Genomic DNA, 18708 nt, shown 5'->3' with positions numbered 1-18708 from the left:
ACAACTCGGACAATACGTCATCAGGTTGATAAGTTGCCAACCACGGCACTGCTGACTTAGATCACTCTTACCGTAAAGCGGTAACGAAGGCAACAATGGTATCCAAGGTAATTATTCTAAAAATGTATTACGAAATCATAGCTGTGAGTCAACAAAGACTTCGATGCTCATTCTTGTAAATGTGTGCCTCAACACTGACCTCAGTTTCCATTGGTTACGATAAAGGAAACATTGTATTGAAAACTTGACATTTATTTTCGTTAAAGAGACTGTGGAAAGATCCAGTTGGCTCGGGACGGCTTGAATGACGGTCATTATGAATATGCTGGCAAACGTTTGAATTCGAAAGATAAATTTCTTAAGAGCCACGTCTGTTCAGATACGTTAGTGCTTCCAGACACATTAAGATGTATCTACACTCTCATCTTTGGCCGATGTAGAACATCAAAAAACATTCACTCCAATATAAAAATGAATCTGGAAGTGAACATCACCAAAAAGTTGCATATCAGAAATTGTAATTAAGTTTTAAGTTTATAATTTTAACTTTTGCACCTGAAGATGGTTTATATAGAAACCGAAACATGTTGTAAAAAAATGTTCCAATTGTAAATCGACTGTTCGATGAGGAACATAAAATGATATTTTAATTATCTTAATTGTAAATTTATATATGAATTGTGATTAGACGGACAAAAACCGAATAATTTCTTAAGAGCTGAGCAGCTAATCCTTTAGGAAGACTGTAGTCTGCCGAAACAATAAGCAAAGGTTAATTCAACCCCCCCCCCCCCCCCGTGATAATGCCAGAACAGGACCTTAAAACGGACCAAGAACGTTTCCATCCACCTCTTTTACAACTCACAATTTCCAATTCATCTTAATATCCGACGATTCTTAACCAACGCAGTTTGACAAACCGTCGCTAATAAACAAAACGTCCATCGATAAAATAAACACTGGGCCAATGGGGCGTGAAAAAAGAGAAAGAATGCATTGGGAAAACATTTTTACTTAAATGGGCTACAGTTATACAATCTTCTTTTCAGAGAAAAGTGAGTTGAGTATGTGAATTGTGTTTCATAAATGCGCCAGACCATTAAACTTCTCTTTTCGTTTGACATTTCGAAATGGTCTGGTCACACTAATAACATTGCTCTCAAGACCGAGACGAAATGAAGAATTTCCAAGATCTAAACTTCAGAATATTTGGTTCGCACCTGAAATATTGGTTATTTAAAAATATGGCTAAGCAAGTATCTTAAAATGTCTTGGTAAGTAATCATTAAATGTATTTCGTACCAAAGGGACACTGATATACTATGTTACATTTTATATACAATTTTACGTCACTTTAGGCCCTAAAGAAATAAGCTCAAAATTTCTCTAAAGCGTCTTTAATTTTTTCCACGTCGACACGGAACTAGACAAAGAAAATTTATATAGTGGTTAAATTTTAAAACATTTTGCACACAAGTCTTGCGCTCACAACCCACATTACAAAGTCCGTATGATTACATGCAATAAATAAACTAAAAATACACACGCTGGTGCAATCAGTAAAGGCTTGTTTATAAGATTTACTAGCAATTAACGTATAACTATTCTTACAATATAAAATGTTCTATATAAACATCGTTTATTGCAATGCATCAATGGTTTCATGAAAGATCTGTAAAATTATGTGCTCGCACGGTGAAAGCCTGCACTTTGACCTGCACCATTACGACATATGTGGGTTAACATGTGGTACAAGTGCTTATTCTTCTAAATAATCGAAAAAATCTTTTGAATGAGACTGTTTGATTCGTGGGAACGAAACAGCTGTGGAGAAAGTAGTGCTCATTTATGAGATGAGACAATTCTGACAACCACACATACACGAACAGGAAACAGAAGTGTGCTACAGGGTGATTCAAAACTTAATTGACGTTTCTCAGCAAAGACGGTCAGAGTGTTAGTTAGGCAGTTAGGTGGGAGGTTACATTTACTTTAAATGTACTATAAATTATCAAGAAACTGTGAATCAAAGTTTTAATATTCGAATGAAAATTAAAATTGACATGTTTTTATGTAAGCTTGTATTTATCTATCGACCTGTCAACACGCGCCAAAACCCAGATAAACATCAAAACCAAATTGTTTGCGAACAGAAGAATATTTGAATATATGATAGACGAGGAAACAGGACGGTGCAAATCTGTTTCTCAGTGCGCTTACTACAATTCGCCAAACGAGTCATAAGGCGAAGAAGGTTGTGGGTGTGAAGCACGTAGCATGCATAGTAAGAGAAGTAAGAGATAAAGAGATCTCAAACATTTTGGTTGAGAAATCTGAAGAGAAGGGATCACTTTGGAGAAAGACAGATATAGGAATACAATATTAAAACGGATCTTAAGGAAGTTAGACGAGAATTAGATTCATCTGGTTCAGAAAAGGATCAGTGGCTTGCTCTTGTAAATATGGCCTTCAGATTCCATGAAGGGCGGGAATTTCTTAATCAGTAGACTTACTCGGAAAATATTCTCTATGGAGTTAGTGTTTTTCACATCGTCAAACAGTAGAAAATATTTCTTTCAGCATATTTTAAGAACGGCCTCCAGTATGGGGTATGTGGTGGACTGCAGGTTTTATAAACCTTCACAAAATGGTCTGGATAAGATTCTTAAAATATAAACAACGATAACCCCTGATGTCCAGTTTTTGAAATCTGGTCTCTCGGGAGTTTTGCCACTTTCTCTTGAAAACAGAAATTTTTGTTTTGAGTAACCCGGTACTCTGGTCCTGAAGAAATCGTAATGCTCCAGCGAGTTTTGTAGTTCTTTCTGCTGTGTGCAAGAAAATCATGAAGGTACATAGTGACAGGCGATCAAGAGGGAGGAGAGATGAGAGAACGGGAAAAGACAGCCTGTATAATGAGATGGGCCCCGTAACATTAGACCGGAGTTAGTTACTACACTGCCACTAACAGCTGGGATCCGCCAGTCATAATAAGGACATGAAGCAGAAATACAGATAGGACTAATCTATACAGCCTATCCGTGTTTGTTTCTGTATAATTTTCGTATAACGCAATTTAAAATCCTATAAAGATTTCTGTCTTCTGGGTTGTTACGCTGTGTAGTCTGGTAGATGTTTGCCAAAGTTTCAGAGGTCATACTTCGATTCATCGCCCTGATGACTGAGGCAGTATGACCTCTGAAACGTTGGTAAACATCGACCAGACTACACAGCCCAATAACCCAGAAGACATAAATCTTCAAAATGGATCTTATTTTACAAAGAGTTTGATTGGATTCATCTGGCTGGTATAGGAACCGGTGGCTGTCTCTTGTGATCTTTAGGGTTTCAAAAGAAAGGCAATGAATTTCTTCACTAGCTGATTGTACTATTGCTTTCTCAAAAAGGAATGTGCTCTGTGAAAACCTCAAATCATACATAAAATCCTATAATTTGATACCGAATTTAAGAAACTGAAAAAATCAGGGTAAAATATACAGGGAATCAATCCATGTTGCTTTTATAACAAAAGAACATCATTTAAGGCCAAGTCGTCCTATCTTTACTTTCTGTTAAATTTGAACGTCGTCGCCCATTAACGGAACTTATAATAGTTATGAAGGACATAAGAATAATATATAGCTCGTGTGAAAGGAAACACGTCGGTAGCATCAACATAATGGAATGCAGAAGCAACGCCAATCCTAGGTTCCAGCAGCAACGTCTACATTACAACGGTACACAACGCACTTATGAGGATTTATGGGGCCTGCTAACGATGAAGTGGGTTTACGGGCCTCATGAAGAAATAAAGGACGACAGTTACATGAGAGTGGTCTGAAAATTGGAGCAATTAGTAACTTCTATTAAAAATAGGCTATAGGCTGAACTTCATATATAAATAATACATATTAGGGAAAATATCTCTCTCCGGTAATATTTCCAGCTGTCCAACAACTGAACTGTCCAGATGATCAGCAGTGCTCGATCCAATACGTCACAATACAGGACCTGCAACTGACTGACCAGTTACTTATTCTCACTGTATCAATTATTCATTGTTATGTCAAATGTTATTTTTTGTTGATTTAATAAATGAGTAGCTTTAGGAGTGTCCAATCGAGGAATAGATGTTAATTGTAAACTGGAAGGCAGCGGTTGTCACGTATTGCAATAGATAAAGTACCAAAGAAATGACCTGCAATAACAGGAATTCCACTGAAGAGAGAAATCAGCCCCCGATGGAGGGATCGAACCCACAGCCTCTCAAAAACAGTGCTAACGGTTCAACAGCGACATTTAGTGACTATATCATCATGAAATATGCAGGAGTGTGTTTCACTGCCTGTACGAGGTGCGATCGGAAAGTTTCAAGACTGTGTCAATAGAGGGCGAACCGGATGTAGTACGAGGGTGCGGCCTACATTCATAGTGAATCAGTGTGCCAGCCGGCATCATCGAATTAGCATTTGTTTCTTAGTTACGGGCGTTTTGGTAGTGCATTACACCGACCCTCCTGCGATTTCGGAATGGCGTGTGCATCAAATTTTGCCAAAGACTCGCCAAAACGGCTACGGATACCTATGAAATGCTAAAGCAAGCATTTGGGGAGTCCGCAATGGGTCGTGCACAAACTTTTGTGTGGCATTCACGTTTTAAAAATGGTCGAACCTCTGTCGATGATGACGAGCGTTCTGGACGACCATCTTCGAGCACAACGCCCGAAAACGTTACGAAGATTCGGCAGGCCATTCACGAAGATCGACGTCGTACCATCAACGACTTGTGCGACATTGTTGGGATAGGCTATGGGACCTGTCAGCTGATTCTAAAGGAAGAACTCCACATGCGACGCATCCTGTCTGAGGACCAGAAGCAGAATCGACTTCTCGTTTGTCAGGAGCTCAAAGATCTTGCAAGAACCGACCCCAACTTCCTTTCTAAGCTCCGTGTGACTTCTTCCTCTTCCCAAAGATGAAAATTCAGCTAAAGGGAAGGAGATTTGAAACGATAGAAGAGATTCAGGCAGAATCGCAGATGGTGCTTGACAGGCTGACAAAGAAAGATTTCCAGGGATGCTTCCAGGCTTGGCAGCGGCGCTGGGATCGTTGTGTTCACTCCCAGGGGAACTACTTCGAGGGTGATGGATGAATTTAATACCTGAGATAAGTGTACGGGTTTTTATAGGCGCAGTCTTGAAACTTTCCGATCGCACCTCGTATTTAGCCCTCTACGTCTTAATATGTCCATATTTTCCCAGATGGCCAGGATCTCTTCGCCGATGGTTTGTATTCCACTACCTGCCTGATTTGGTAGTTTTAATTCCTTGTAGCTATTTAATCTGGTAGCCTTTAATATTACAGATAATATTTAAAAATTTATATTTTTATCTGACGTTTGTGTTTCGTTGGTAAACTTATTATTTTTAATTCTCAGTAAAAGTCACAGAAACCAACTTTAATTTATTTTCAGCCATGACTTTCATATATACTCAGGTCTTACTACCAGACGTAACATTTTTAAAATCGTAATGTTACACAGACCTCATATACCTATATTTAGATAATATTTGTCTGTGTAAATGTTTAATAAAAATTACATATTTTGCTGTAAGACTAATTTAATTTTCTGTTCTATGTAATTCTATGCTTGCGTTATGAATAGCAAAACTACATATGTGACTCTGTTATCTCATCGTATTAGATTCTGAAACTTTTTGTATTTACTTCTGTGATTGCAAATTTATTTAGGTTCAATACATGATAACGGTAAATAGATTGAAAATGTATAACAGTAAAATCACATCTGTGTGAATTTTTGGTAATAATATTTAAAAATTAAAAATCTTATTAAGCAATAAAATTATGTAAGAAACATAGGAATTTTAAGTATTTAAGATATGGACGTTTTCGCAGTCTATTTATTCCAACGTACGAAGTAAATTGCTGCACAGCCATGGTTTCAAATTTGACACCCACTTATAGATTCATACTACAGAACTAGCAGAACAATTTACATTACGTATTTTAAAGCCTTGTGTGTGGCTTCGGCGCAGTTTCGGTGCAGCAGCCATGAGTAAGGTTCAGCGGATTCAACAAACTACATTCCACTGTCGCGTAAGTGTGGCGCGGCGGATTATTATTTACAATCAAGTGTCTATAACTAATGAAAATTTAGATGAAAGAATGTGATGGGGTGCACGGCCGAGTTGTTGTACCGCCTTCGTTAGATGAAGTGGATATTATTATAACTAGATCTCAGATACAGCAGGACACTTGTAAGCTTGAACGCATACAGAAAAAGTTCTTATCCTTGTGTTACTATCGTTTTTATTCTCATGCCCGTTATCACTACGCCAATGCCTTAGAAAACCTACATTTTCACACTCTTGGCAATAGGAGGAGTCACTTCGACGCCCTCTTTCATATTAACGTATATGAGGGATATAAATTCTGTCCCTCCTTACTCGAGACTGTTGGTGTGCGTGTCCCATTTCGTAATTTTATTAATTGTCCATCTGCTAGATGCGCACTCTTTGCAATGATTTTGACATCTTTAGTAACCATTTGCTTACTCTTAAGCATATCCTAAAGTAGATGGTATTGTTTCATTTATAAATAATCATGTCATTATTTGCATTGTTTTAATTATTAACCTGTCTGTTGCTAGGAACTTTATTAATATTATTATATGATTATTGTATTTACTTTATTATTTGTGCTGTATCTGTAATTGGCCGTCTGGCTGTTGATGCAGCACTCTAATAAAAAGAATTGAATTGAATTGAAGAATTGTATATGTTACGTTTCAAGCGATAAAATTGATTTATATTTTTTTGGTCATTTTTGTTCATTGTGGAACACAGGCTAATACACCAATTATAACTTAGTTCTAATGCTAATAGCGACTCGCCTCAGGAACACTTTCCCGAAATACAATTATTCGTAACAAGGCGGACTGTCCGTATGTGGCAGGAATAAGCCATCTCTGCATCACCACAGTGGATCTGCAACAAGCGGCTATCGTTTGATGTACTGACGGATATTAATTTCCCTTCATCTGCAGTCTACATGGATTGTTCCAGTTCCCACAGCCACGTCGCTACCTCACAAAAAACCGACAGTCCCTACATGCAGCTCGGGGCGTCCAGACGCCTCGCTGGCCTAACAGACGGGCTTCCACAAAGCAATGCACGAGACAATGCTGCAATTTTGCTTTTTAACAGCTCGTTTAGTTGCCCAGCAGCACGTATAATAAATTACTCCATATGTATGCTTTGTCTTCGAAAAAGGTCTCAGAAACATACAATTTGAAGCAAATCAAGCAGCAAATGAACGTGATAAAACTGGTACACCGTCTCTTCTTCTCCATAAGAATTATTTCCTTTGAAACTCGTCCAGAAATTCAGAAATCAAATTAGTAATTCCATCTAATTCTAGGTTTTATTGTGACTTATTTTCCTCCAGAATCATACGCACAGCCTACGTATGTCATTTGATAGATCCCACAGTCTTGTGTTTTGCCTACATATTCTCTTCACTTTTACTAATAATTTCATGTTGCAACCTATGTTTGTAATCTGGGGTATAGTCATAATTCTTATTTACGTATTTAATAACGTTTCTCTTAAAGTTACTCCTAAGACCGATCTAGAACATTCCATTTAGTCAGTAAGTCATAAGCATAAATGAGAATAAGTCATCTTCCTGATTCTGAAGGCAGCAAGCGCCTGTGAAACGTCAGAAATCTTCTACCAGATTACACAGCACTACAAACCAGAAGACAGCCATCTTCATTTTATGGGATGGTAAATCACCATGAATTGTACAGAAAATTTCCTTGGGAAAAACAGGACTTAGTATCGGAAAAGTGAGATTAAACACTCCAATGTAAGCAAATTCACAAATCCTACAAATGAATGTTTTAAATAAATGATTTCAGTGTATGTCATATATTATAAGAAGTTCTTCAATGTTGAAAATGTAAAATTAATTTCATGCGTAGTATAAAATGAATGAAATAAAAACTTGTTGCAGTTGAAAATGAGGAATTCAAAGTAGCTGGTGTTCTACCAGCATCACGGCGTTGAAGGCTTCTGTTGACACACCGCTGTTATCAGAACGAATCTCATATAAACGAACTGTCACAAATGCCAACTAGTGGTAAGGCAACAAAACAGATTTCATGCATAGAATAATCCAGTCACAGACTCCGAAGCAAATTAGTCGTCGGTTACAACTTTTTGGGCCCATCAGGGGGATACCTTTGCGCGAGTACAGGGCCATCTCCACCTGTCTGAAAGTCAATGTTTGCTCAGGGATGTCCATATACATGACGGTTAACAAAGTAAATTAAATATTCCAAAATAAATATCTGAAATATATTACAGAACGATTCTGGATATAGAATGTCTAGCACCACACAAAATCAGTATTCAAAGAAGAAAACCTTTCGAATTTCAGACGAGAAACTTTGGTAATCTTCTACCAGACTACATGGCGCTACAACCCAGAAGATAGCCACCTCCAGATCTCATAAAAGATGATCATTTTTGACCAGATGAGCCACTATCGTCTTCTCAAGAGTAATTCTAGTCCATGGAAGAAATCATTTAATTAATTAATTAATTAATCAATTAATTATTTGAAAAGTAGGAACTAAGTTTTTGTTAAAGTGTTAATTACACCTGAGAATCTTAAAGCAACTGTTGAATACCTTTTACTAGATTCAGACAACCTTCACACTATGGAGGATCAGATGCGATTTGAGAGACACCAACTGCGTCTATTATGAGACCTGAATGTCCATTACTGCGCTTATAAGAGTCCTCTAGTGCTAGGTATCCGAAGCCAATAAATGCAGCCCACACTATCACATCCTACTTCCTTGCAATGAACTTTAATATTATTACCCCATCTACGACTAGGAATTTCAAGTAGTCTCTTCCCTTTAGGTTTTCCGATTAAAATATCTTACAAATTTCTCACGAGTGCAACAAAAACCCTTCGTCTGTAACTGTGAAGGGGTAGTAAAATATAAAGTGAAACAACAGAAATGCCATTTACGAAAAATGAACATAGCCAAAACCTTCTATTACACCGACAAAAGAATCGAACTAAAATCAAAGATAATTTTCACTCATACAATTCTTATTTTATCACAACTATCAGGCCACTTCTCAAATTGTTGATTGTGGTATTCTGGATTCTGACACCGTCAAGCCCTGTAGGTGGTTACCAAAGTTACGGGGGAATATACCGCATATATCTTCAGGGTAGAATTTAGAATCTCAAATCTCAGACAACTGACATTGTTGTTACTATGCATCTCGGAGAAATGCGGAATACTTTGAAGGAATGTAGGAATCATTCGTTTCTCCCAGAGCCTCTTGTTTCATTTCTATTTAATTACTAAAATGCTGCTACACGTTGTTAATTGCCTGCGTTAGGAGCCGGTTTGATTGGCAGGTAGCCATGTCTGGTAAATACCTTCGCAACCGCTTCTCGTGAGACCCACATCCGACTAAACACGGAAAATATAAACTGATTTGAAGTTTCAGTTTTTGGACTGCCTTGCCATTCCTCAAAGCTGCAGAACATCACTGGCAGTAGCTATTATCGTTACAAAACTTGTCGGAGCGGTGTATAAAAACAAGGGTCAGGAGTAATTTGACGTGCAATTCAAACGTGAATAAATTAAGGTCAGATGTGCACGTGCAATCCTCAGTTGCTGAAAATAAATCGGTTTACTGAGCCCAGCTTGTGCAAGCAATCAATCGGTTGACGAGTCGGCTTTCTATGGCGAAAATCTAGGAACCCATTACCTGGGTTGGCAGGTCGGACCTCAGGGAGATACGTCTCAGTAATGGCTCGTCAGCTGTCAAGTGCTTAAGTTACTCCGCTAAGCAACTGGGCGCAGGAAACAGGAACAGCCAGAGGGCATAGACTACACAACGTCGTTTCTTTCTCTCAAATAACGACTAATTTCATTCAATTTTGTTTCTTTATTCCCTTTCAAATATTCTTATCTCTTATATTTTCCTCTTGTTTCTTTCCTTCTCTTTTACTTACTTCCGTTTTTTAGCTCCTATCTTCTTTTCCTCTTCCTTTTGCTTCTTTCTTAATTTTTATCGGAAAACCAAAAGCAAAGTGTCCATTCAGAAGACAGAACTAAATGGAATGATAATATTAAAATAGATCTTGTAAATACAAGGTGGACTGGACTGATATGATATGGCTCGACACAGAAAGCAATGGCGGGGTGTTATAAACACGGTAACAAACTTCCGGTTCCATAAAGGGCTTAAAATTATTGATCAGCTAAAATACAATCAGCTTCTCAAGGATAACTGTGCTCAATTCAATTTCTTCCATTCTATCTTTAGGTGCTGTAACTCTTTCTTACTTTTATTTTGAACGTAAAATAAAATTCTATATCATATCGAATAGACCAACATGCAGATCTGTTCTTCAGCTTATATTATATGTACATTAAGAAAATTTAATAAATGAAAACAAAAATCAGAAATTTCTTACTGTTCTTCTTCTTCTTCGTACATGATCTATGAATTTACACATCCGGTACACTGACAGTATGACACACGAGACAGCGATTCACAAAATGTATTTACTGAAACTTAAATGCATATGGACACCCACTCCCCCGGAAAGCAAGATTCATTAGGCCTATATAAGGAAATAATTTTTGTCTGTGTCAAATATTTCTTCAGTCGCAAATATGTCAGAGAGATAACCCTCTTCCAGCTTGAAGTAAGTCTCTGTCTTGTGCCATTTACGTGTGTTCTTTAACGAAATTATAGACTGCCAGCAGCCTGAACCGAGAACATCGCACTGATAAGCAACCAAACTGCTGCTTTGTGTCGTTTCTTTGCTGTCACTTCAGATTGCCTTCAGTTCGATTTATAGATAAAGAGTCCACACAGGTGGAAGCCCATCCATCCACATGTCTCAAGACAGTTGACGGTGGACCTGGGAACTGTCAGCGAGAAGCACACTAAGCGTTGCAGATTGGCTTCGTTGTCTAGATCTCAAACTAAATTTGACAAGGCAGAATCCAGAGTTTCACCTGGCTTCGGAGATATTTAACTATCGCTGTCTACGACAAGCCTCAAACCCATTCGCCAAGACACAGGGGTGACCGACTAACAGGTTCATAATGGTCCATTCAAAAGGCGTATGGAGAACGAGGATTCGGGTACAGCAGTCAGTAGGCCTATGGTGATTAAGGTAAGGATAGAAACAAGTGATCTGTTTCTTACGGTTGGGGTCCAGACAGGCTCTGGGGCCTACCAAGTCTCCTATCCAATATGCACCTCGGCTGTTTACACGGTGTTAAAGCGGACGGGGCGTGAAGATGACCACTCACCTCCATCTATTGCCAAGGTTAAGGCTAAGTGGAGCTTTGTACACACATAAACCAATTTTTTAGTAAAAAAAGCGATTTTCTTTCGATTTAGCACAACTTATGCAAACGAAATGAGACAACTCTGTAAAATGGCTAGTTATTGGCTAGAGAGCCAGGTCTAATTTCCGGCAAAGCCAGGGATTTTTGCTCATGTTACAAAGTTCACGTTGGATCTTGAAACATCTAGTTTCTAATGAAGTCGAAACTTTACCGGGGATAAAATATCCGAAGCCCAAAGGGACATCGTCGAGGGAGGGGTTACTTTTAAAAAGCATTCTGAAATGATTCGCGATAACAGATCTTAAATATGTGTAAAATTCGTGAAAATCGTGATTTAATGTATTTCAGTCAGAAATATCCGGCTGCTGGAACGGAAAGCTAAGCAATCTTACACCGTTTCTGAAATTTTCGTCAACGACCACATAATGATCTTGACCAATAGGTTCAGAATCACAGCACCATAACTTAAATCCAATGACTCTAGTGCCTTGATGAGATATTATTTAATCCAAGGAATACAAATTAGCACATTATTAGCGTTGACTATTGTAGTCCTGTACACCCCTGTAAGAAATTTAAACAAGAAATAAACTTCTCAAAGTCTGTGCACAGAAGCGTCAGCGATCAATCTTTTTACAACTTAGTATTCGTTTAAAAGGCACAAAGCAGAGATCACACTGAGTGTCGTGAAATATTACAATGAAACTGACTTTTGTGAAAACGAAACCTTTTGTTACATGCAGGATAGTTTATAAATAAATTGCACATTATTTCAGCCTTAGATGGCATCCGCTGGACATCTTGTGCCTGCTACACTGCGCAGAGCGAAGTCGTCTTCGGAAGCAAACTTTCTTTTTCTAAAACAGTTTTATTATGTCTGTCCTGTCCCATATTAACGTCTCCCTGAGTTGTGACGTAAAGCCTTAAATGGCCTCTTGAGTCTCCGAGTGGCTGCGATGTGAGAAATGAATGGATCTTGCCACCGACTTCAGGGTTCAAGTGAGACAGATGTGTCAATTCAAAACTAACTTTGACACACACAACACCGTCCACCTACCGGAGGCCAGACCCCCAATACCATACACGGATTGTCGCGTGCAGAGGAACTAGCCTACGTCAGAAACAGGAAACGTTTTCTGTTTCGCGGCTTCCCACAATAGGCGCTCGTGTTTTGAAAGTAAAATAGTATCTGAACATATTCCAGTCTCCTGGACAAATATCTGTATAAAGTGACAGGAAGCTAATGGATATATGGGAAACAACGACGCAAGCAAAATATAATTACGGAAACCCATTAGAAGATAAAAAGGCGGTGCAAATATAAGTTATGAATCAAAGTAATAATATTGACCATGCTCTTTTATAATATTTTACGAGGAAAACTGAAGAAAGATATGCAGGCCACAGAAATGGAATAAAAACACAAAGCAAAGAAAGGAATAGTGAAAGAGGGGGAGAAGAAATGAATTAAAGGAAACAAATAGAGATACACAAAACAAATTTAAGAAATAATAAGAAGGGAGAGAAATAAAAATGAAGGAAGGACATAAATAACACAGAACAGATAGATAAATAAAACAAAGAACAAGTTAGGCAGAAGAAAATAGAATGTATGATTTGAGGTTTTCACGGCAGTGAGTATGAAGATTTCTGTCTTCTGGGTTGTTGCGCTGTGTAGTCTGGTAGATGTTAACAAACGTTTCAGAGGTCGTACTGCCTCCGTCATCAGGGCGATGATCAAGAAACTCAGATTTCTGTCTTCTGGGTTGTTGCGCTGTGTAGTCTGGTCGATGTTAACCAACGTTTCAGAGGTCATACTGCCTCCGTCATCAGAGTATGAAGATTTCTGTCTTCTGGGTTGTTGCGCTGTGTAGTCTGGTCGATGTTTACCAACGTTTCAGAGGTCATACTGCCTCCGTCATCAGAGTATGAAGATTTCTGTCTTCTGGGTTGTTGCGCTGTGTAGTCTGGTCGATGTTTACCAACGTTTCAGAGGTCATACTGCCTCCGTCATCAGGGCGATGATCAAGAAACTCAGATTTCTGTCTTCTGGGTTATGCGCTGTGTAGTCTGGTCGATGTTAACCAACGTTTCAGAGGTCATACTGCCTCCGTCATCAGAGTATGAAGATTTCTGTCTTCTGGGTTGTTGCGCTGTGGAGTCTGGTCGATGTTTACCAACGTTTCAGAGGTCATACTGCCTTCGTCATCAGAGTATGAAGATTTCTGTCTTCTGGGTTGTTGCGCTGTGTAGTATGGTAATGTTTACAAACGTTTCAGAGGTCATACTGCCTCCGTTATCAGAGAGATGAATTCAAACCCAGAAGACAGAAATCTTAAAGAAAATAAAGATAAACAAACACAACAACTTACTCAAGCTAAAACATCGGACAGATTCTTAAATGCTTGAATCAAGTATAAAGAGGTGACAATCAGGAAGCTAAGTGTTCCTGCCGGATGTAGGAGCAGAGTCGGCGTATACGGACCCGGTTACATAACTAGATCTGCCACGTATCGCGCCCATATCGTGGGAATGCCTTGACGTAAGTACTAACCCTCTCGGGTCATCCCCCGTCTGACCTCTGCGGTTAAGCCGTGGCAACAGGTTCAGTGGGCTCTCGTTATCTTGTCTTATTCCCCCTCCCTTTCCACTCCCCTCTTCTGTCTTCATTTTTTATTCCAGGACGCGGGATTCATCTCTTTATATGACCAGTACTTACAAACCGAGGCTTGAACTACCATTCTTCATACAAAAGACATGAAATTGTATCGATTAAAACCGTATTTCGTGCCTAATGAAATACACCTGAAATGCCGAAATGAACGAAAAGATTTAGCAAACAGGCAAGTAGGTCACAAGTTCGAGCTTCGCCCCACAGACAACTAACGTCTTTAAACCAGTGGCGCCCAGAATGTCCTTTACTAGAAATAACTGCATTTCGTTATCACGTTTCGAACATAAATCGACAAAGGCATACAGAAAACAATATAAAATTCAGTATTTTTGTATACGATTTTCATTAATTAGTATGGTTACAATGTCATGCCAGAAAGACGTGTCAACAAAATAGCTGATTAACAGAAGACCAAATTCTTACGTCAATTGTATTTGATATGGGTGCATTAGCACTCAGTGTTCATATGTCAAATTGCAACGTTTGAATCTCTGTGTACAGCAGCATTGGCTTTACGCTCTTTTAATTTAGACCAAATAACTCCGACGTTTCGGAGATCTTTACTGCCTCCACCTACAAAGCGAAGTTTCTACCACATGACCCTTTAGCTTTAAACAGTGGGCAGCCTAGAGCATATTTCAGGATCAGTTGTAACCATGAAATAAATAACATAAGTGTTAACATAATGAAAATCTTCGTAATTCGTATTCGTCGCCTAATATTCGTGTTGTTGGGGCGATGAAAGCAGTGACGATCAGATGGATGAAATTTGTAGTACGCATGGAGAAACACGAAATGTACCGCTATTCAACAACAAAATTATCTATGCAATTTCTGACTACGAAATCACAACCTGTAGGCAGAGGATAAGAGGACAATGACCATACCATTACAACTTACGTCTCTGGAATGAGTCGATCGTACTCTCATAATCGCAGAGTCCACTAAAACTATAATAAGTATGCACTATAGTCGAGGAAGGCGGAATCGAGGTTGTTACAAGCGGGCGGGCCAGTTCTTTATTGCTTCTTTCGATTGCAGACGAGATGTAAGGTCGAGATTGAAAAGGGTCACGTACCTCATCCCCTAAAATGTTATAACTTTAACCATAATATAAGGGTAGGAAGACTGAATTCACACGGCTAAATAAACACCGAACAGACTGACACAGCAGCAGCATTTGTGTCTTGAATGCAGGGGAACTCGTTTCGAATCTTGTTCATTACATAAGCTGCTTCGACTGTGGTTCTTCGTAGTTTCTTCCATAAAAACAAACAACTCTTCCTCTGCATTTCACCCAAAATAATAATCATAACATTATCTAATTCTTAACTAGAAATCATCTTTAATCTGACGATGGAACGCAGTTAAATTGCCTGAAGAGTAACACTAAATATGTCTAGCGTATTAGGATTTGGGCTAATTCATCTTATAAATGTTGATATATTTTTCCTATCTTGTTTTCAGTCTTACAAATGGCCACATTCTCAGAGGTTCCCGTACCAGACTTCTGTAAGTACTTTTTTCTCTCCAATATAAACTACATTTTGGGTCCTTGAGTAACAAAGCCGGCTGTATAAATTTCTTTCTGTGCGGTGTCCTTTAATCTAGTTTCAAGTAATTCCCTTTGTGCTTTTAAATACTGCCTGCATTTTCTGTCATTTTTCCTATTCAAGACACAGATAACGTGCTTATTTTTATCTCTTATTTCGGCACCAACTGAGGAAACATTCGGGACAAAACATTACATCGATTATTAAATTAAGACACTTTTTCATAAACAAATCCTAATAACCGTGTACAATATTACCTCATGACAGCTTTAAATGATCATTTTAAAAGAAAAACCATAGAGCAGTTATTTTGGAGGCACCCTATGGCGTACTCACCTTAGAGAAGCCGATGTTTGGTGTAGGTACGTGGTGCAGACTGACATCATGACGCTTGAACACTGCAACAAGGAAAAGCAGCATATTATTTTACGAGTCTGGCGAGACGTTATTAATTATTAGGCTAAAGTAATCAATATCAAGCGAATAAGACTCATTTTTGGATTTTACGTATTGTGACCTCTTCAAATAAAGAATTTAGCTGTAAATTCCTTCACATTTATTTCTTGGAATACCGGTATCTGAATATTGATAAACAGACACTTTTCCGTAGATCTGCATAGAAGACCATAAAAATAATAAACTTAATATTCTTCCTCCAGGCATGTAATTTAAATATAACAAATATATAAACAACAAAATACACAGACATGAATCACTAGGTGTAAATATTAACAATAATTTAAAAGGTAAAACAAGAGAGTAAACCCAAATATTCTTTACTCATTATTGGACTACAATACGAAAATTAAACTGGGTACGTAACTAAGAGTGACGGACACAGAGTACAAACTTCTGAAATAATATTTTAAGGAACTGTTATGACAAAAATAGTATCTGTCTGGACCGAATAAAACGCGAACAGACCGATGATGAAGAAGATGTTCTGAGATATGGTGCCGCGTAAACTTGTTGGTAAACGTCAAAGTTTAGGAGAAACTGCTTCCATCTTCAGGGCTAAATATGTACATTCAGTCCTGTATTAATAACATTTTTGCTATAAATAATTAATAAATGTTGAGACATAAGAAGGCAGAACACATAAAATACCATAAAAGGGACTATTAAAATCCATTTTGAATTTGTATCCATCCTCCCCCAGTATTGTCAGGGTGATTAAGTCGAGAAGAATGAGATGGGCTGGGCATGTAGCGCGCATGGATGGGACAAGAGATGTGCACCTGTTATTGGTTGGGAAGCCTGAGGGGAAGAAACCGCTGGGGAGACCTAGACGTAGATGGGAGGATAATCTCAGGCGGGATCTATGGGAGATAGGAGTTGAAGGAAACTGGATTTTGTTGGCCCAGGACAGGGTCCGGTGGAGGGCTTTGGTTAATTCGGTGATGAACCTTAGGGTTCGGTAAGTCATCTAGTTAGTTAGTTAGTTAGTTAACACAACAAACAGGCAATTGCAGGTCTCAACTACGTATTTTGAATGAAACAAGGAATAGACTTGTAGCCTATTCATGAAGTAATGGTTTCTTTGGACATCCGCTGATTCCCGAGGTTTGTTGTTTCTGTTTCATCCATTATATCTCTCTAGCATACAGGCCTATACCCACCTCACTGAATAAACACTGTGGACGGGTACAAGATATGAACCTCCCCCATACGATGTGGCCACATGACAAACCGGAGACCCAATTCTGTCACTTGTCACATCTCATTCATTAATTATCCTTGGAAAGTGTCACCTGTCAGCATATTACTATTGAATTTTAGATGCCGGTTTGACTTAAAAGAATTGAGAACAAGAGCTCCAAATTGTTTTTGGCGAGCTTACGTGACTATTGTTAAGTTGAATTAATGGCGAGAAGCTATAAAAAGCACAGTAATTAATGATGTGTATCTGGATGTAATTTTAACAAAGCCCAAGCATCACAATAAGACCACACGTGGATACCAGGCGGTCAGTAACAAAGGTCATCATGTCTACTAGAGCATGAGTGATACATGTTATAGGCAGTACAACATGTTTCAAAAGTAACGAAACTAAATATAAGTTTAAATGTGCATTTTAATGTTTCCTTTAATCTGAACTTTTTCTGATCAGAGTGAGAAATTCTCGCATAAAGAGGTTGGCATTCGACGCCTATTGTCACTGGAAAAGTTTTACAAGCATTTGATCGGACAATACAATTTAATATCATATATTACGAATTGTCGTCATTTTATCTATTTCCGTATGCCTTTTTCTTATTCCTTCATTTTTCTCTGTCTCATTATTATACGATTATCAAATTAACTGAAAAATTTAGTGCCCAAGTAGATATTTGAACTTAATAAAGTTGCAACATGAAATTTCGTGAGTCTTAGGTTTCATCGGGTACTGGAATCGAGGGAAATACTACAAGCTGAGCATACGTCTAGAATGGGGTAGACAAGTATTCTGACCTCGAAGAGCAAACTCTACGTTTGTTTCTGCCAGGATTTTCTGTAATATCTCCGTTACGCTTCGATCCATCAAACTTCACCATGCGATTTCTATGTGACAATATACAACTACAGTTCGTATTGCTCTTGTTTATTCTTTTGTAAATGTGTGATATTACAATTCACATGAAGTCATTAAGTATGGATATTACTCCATAGAAAGTCCATTAAGGTTTGAATTTAGAAATATATATTAACGTGCATTAAATATCTCTTTAAATCCGTTTAGTTTCATGTTAACAACATTTTCTCTCTCTAACTCTCTCTCATAAATTATTCTGTAACCCGAATAAACATTTCTCACTTGAAGTATTTTATTATCTGAGACGTTCTTTTTCCTACATAAAGTTACGTTTGTTTGTGAGATGAAAGCTTTATAAGTGTTAATGTCATTATTAATGTCTGTGTTGTTCAATAAAGAAATGTCAAATTCTTAATTTGAACTAGAAAAGTTTAATCATGGCTTTCTACTATACAATAATCTCCTGTTTAGAATAAAGTTTGCATAATTGACAGTGATATTTCCAAAAATAACGTTTCGGCTACCCTAACGAAGGAGTCTACATA

The 18708-nt window shown here is 38.1% G+C and overlaps 1 protein-coding gene across 4 annotated transcripts in view; it reads right to left on the bottom strand.

Annotated features, from left to right (window-relative positions):
* dysf (neuronal PAS domain protein dysfusion) overlaps positions 1–18708 on the bottom strand; it is a 379409-nt gene that overhangs the window by 109438 nt on the left and 251263 nt on the right. For all 4 annotated transcript variants that reach the window (XM_087349754.1, XM_087349750.1, XM_087349758.1 and 1 more), the window contains one exon: positions 15988–16049. In XM_087349754.1, the coding sequence (XP_087205880.1) occupies positions 15988–16049 (62 nt within the window). The remainder of the gene's footprint in view (positions 1–15987; positions 16050–18708) is intronic.

This window comes from Zootermopsis nevadensis, unplaced genomic scaffold (assembly GCF_977971745.1).
Source record: "Zootermopsis nevadensis isolate Lab colony 2312 unplaced genomic scaffold, Znev_1.0 Znev_ptg000002l, whole genome shotgun sequence".
In the NCBI taxonomy this organism is placed as follows: domain Eukaryota; kingdom Metazoa; phylum Arthropoda; class Insecta; order Blattodea; family Termopsidae; genus Zootermopsis; species Zootermopsis nevadensis.
The sequence above is the reverse complement of the archived record's forward strand: the minus strand, read 5'-3'. Positions and strand labels throughout refer to the sequence as shown.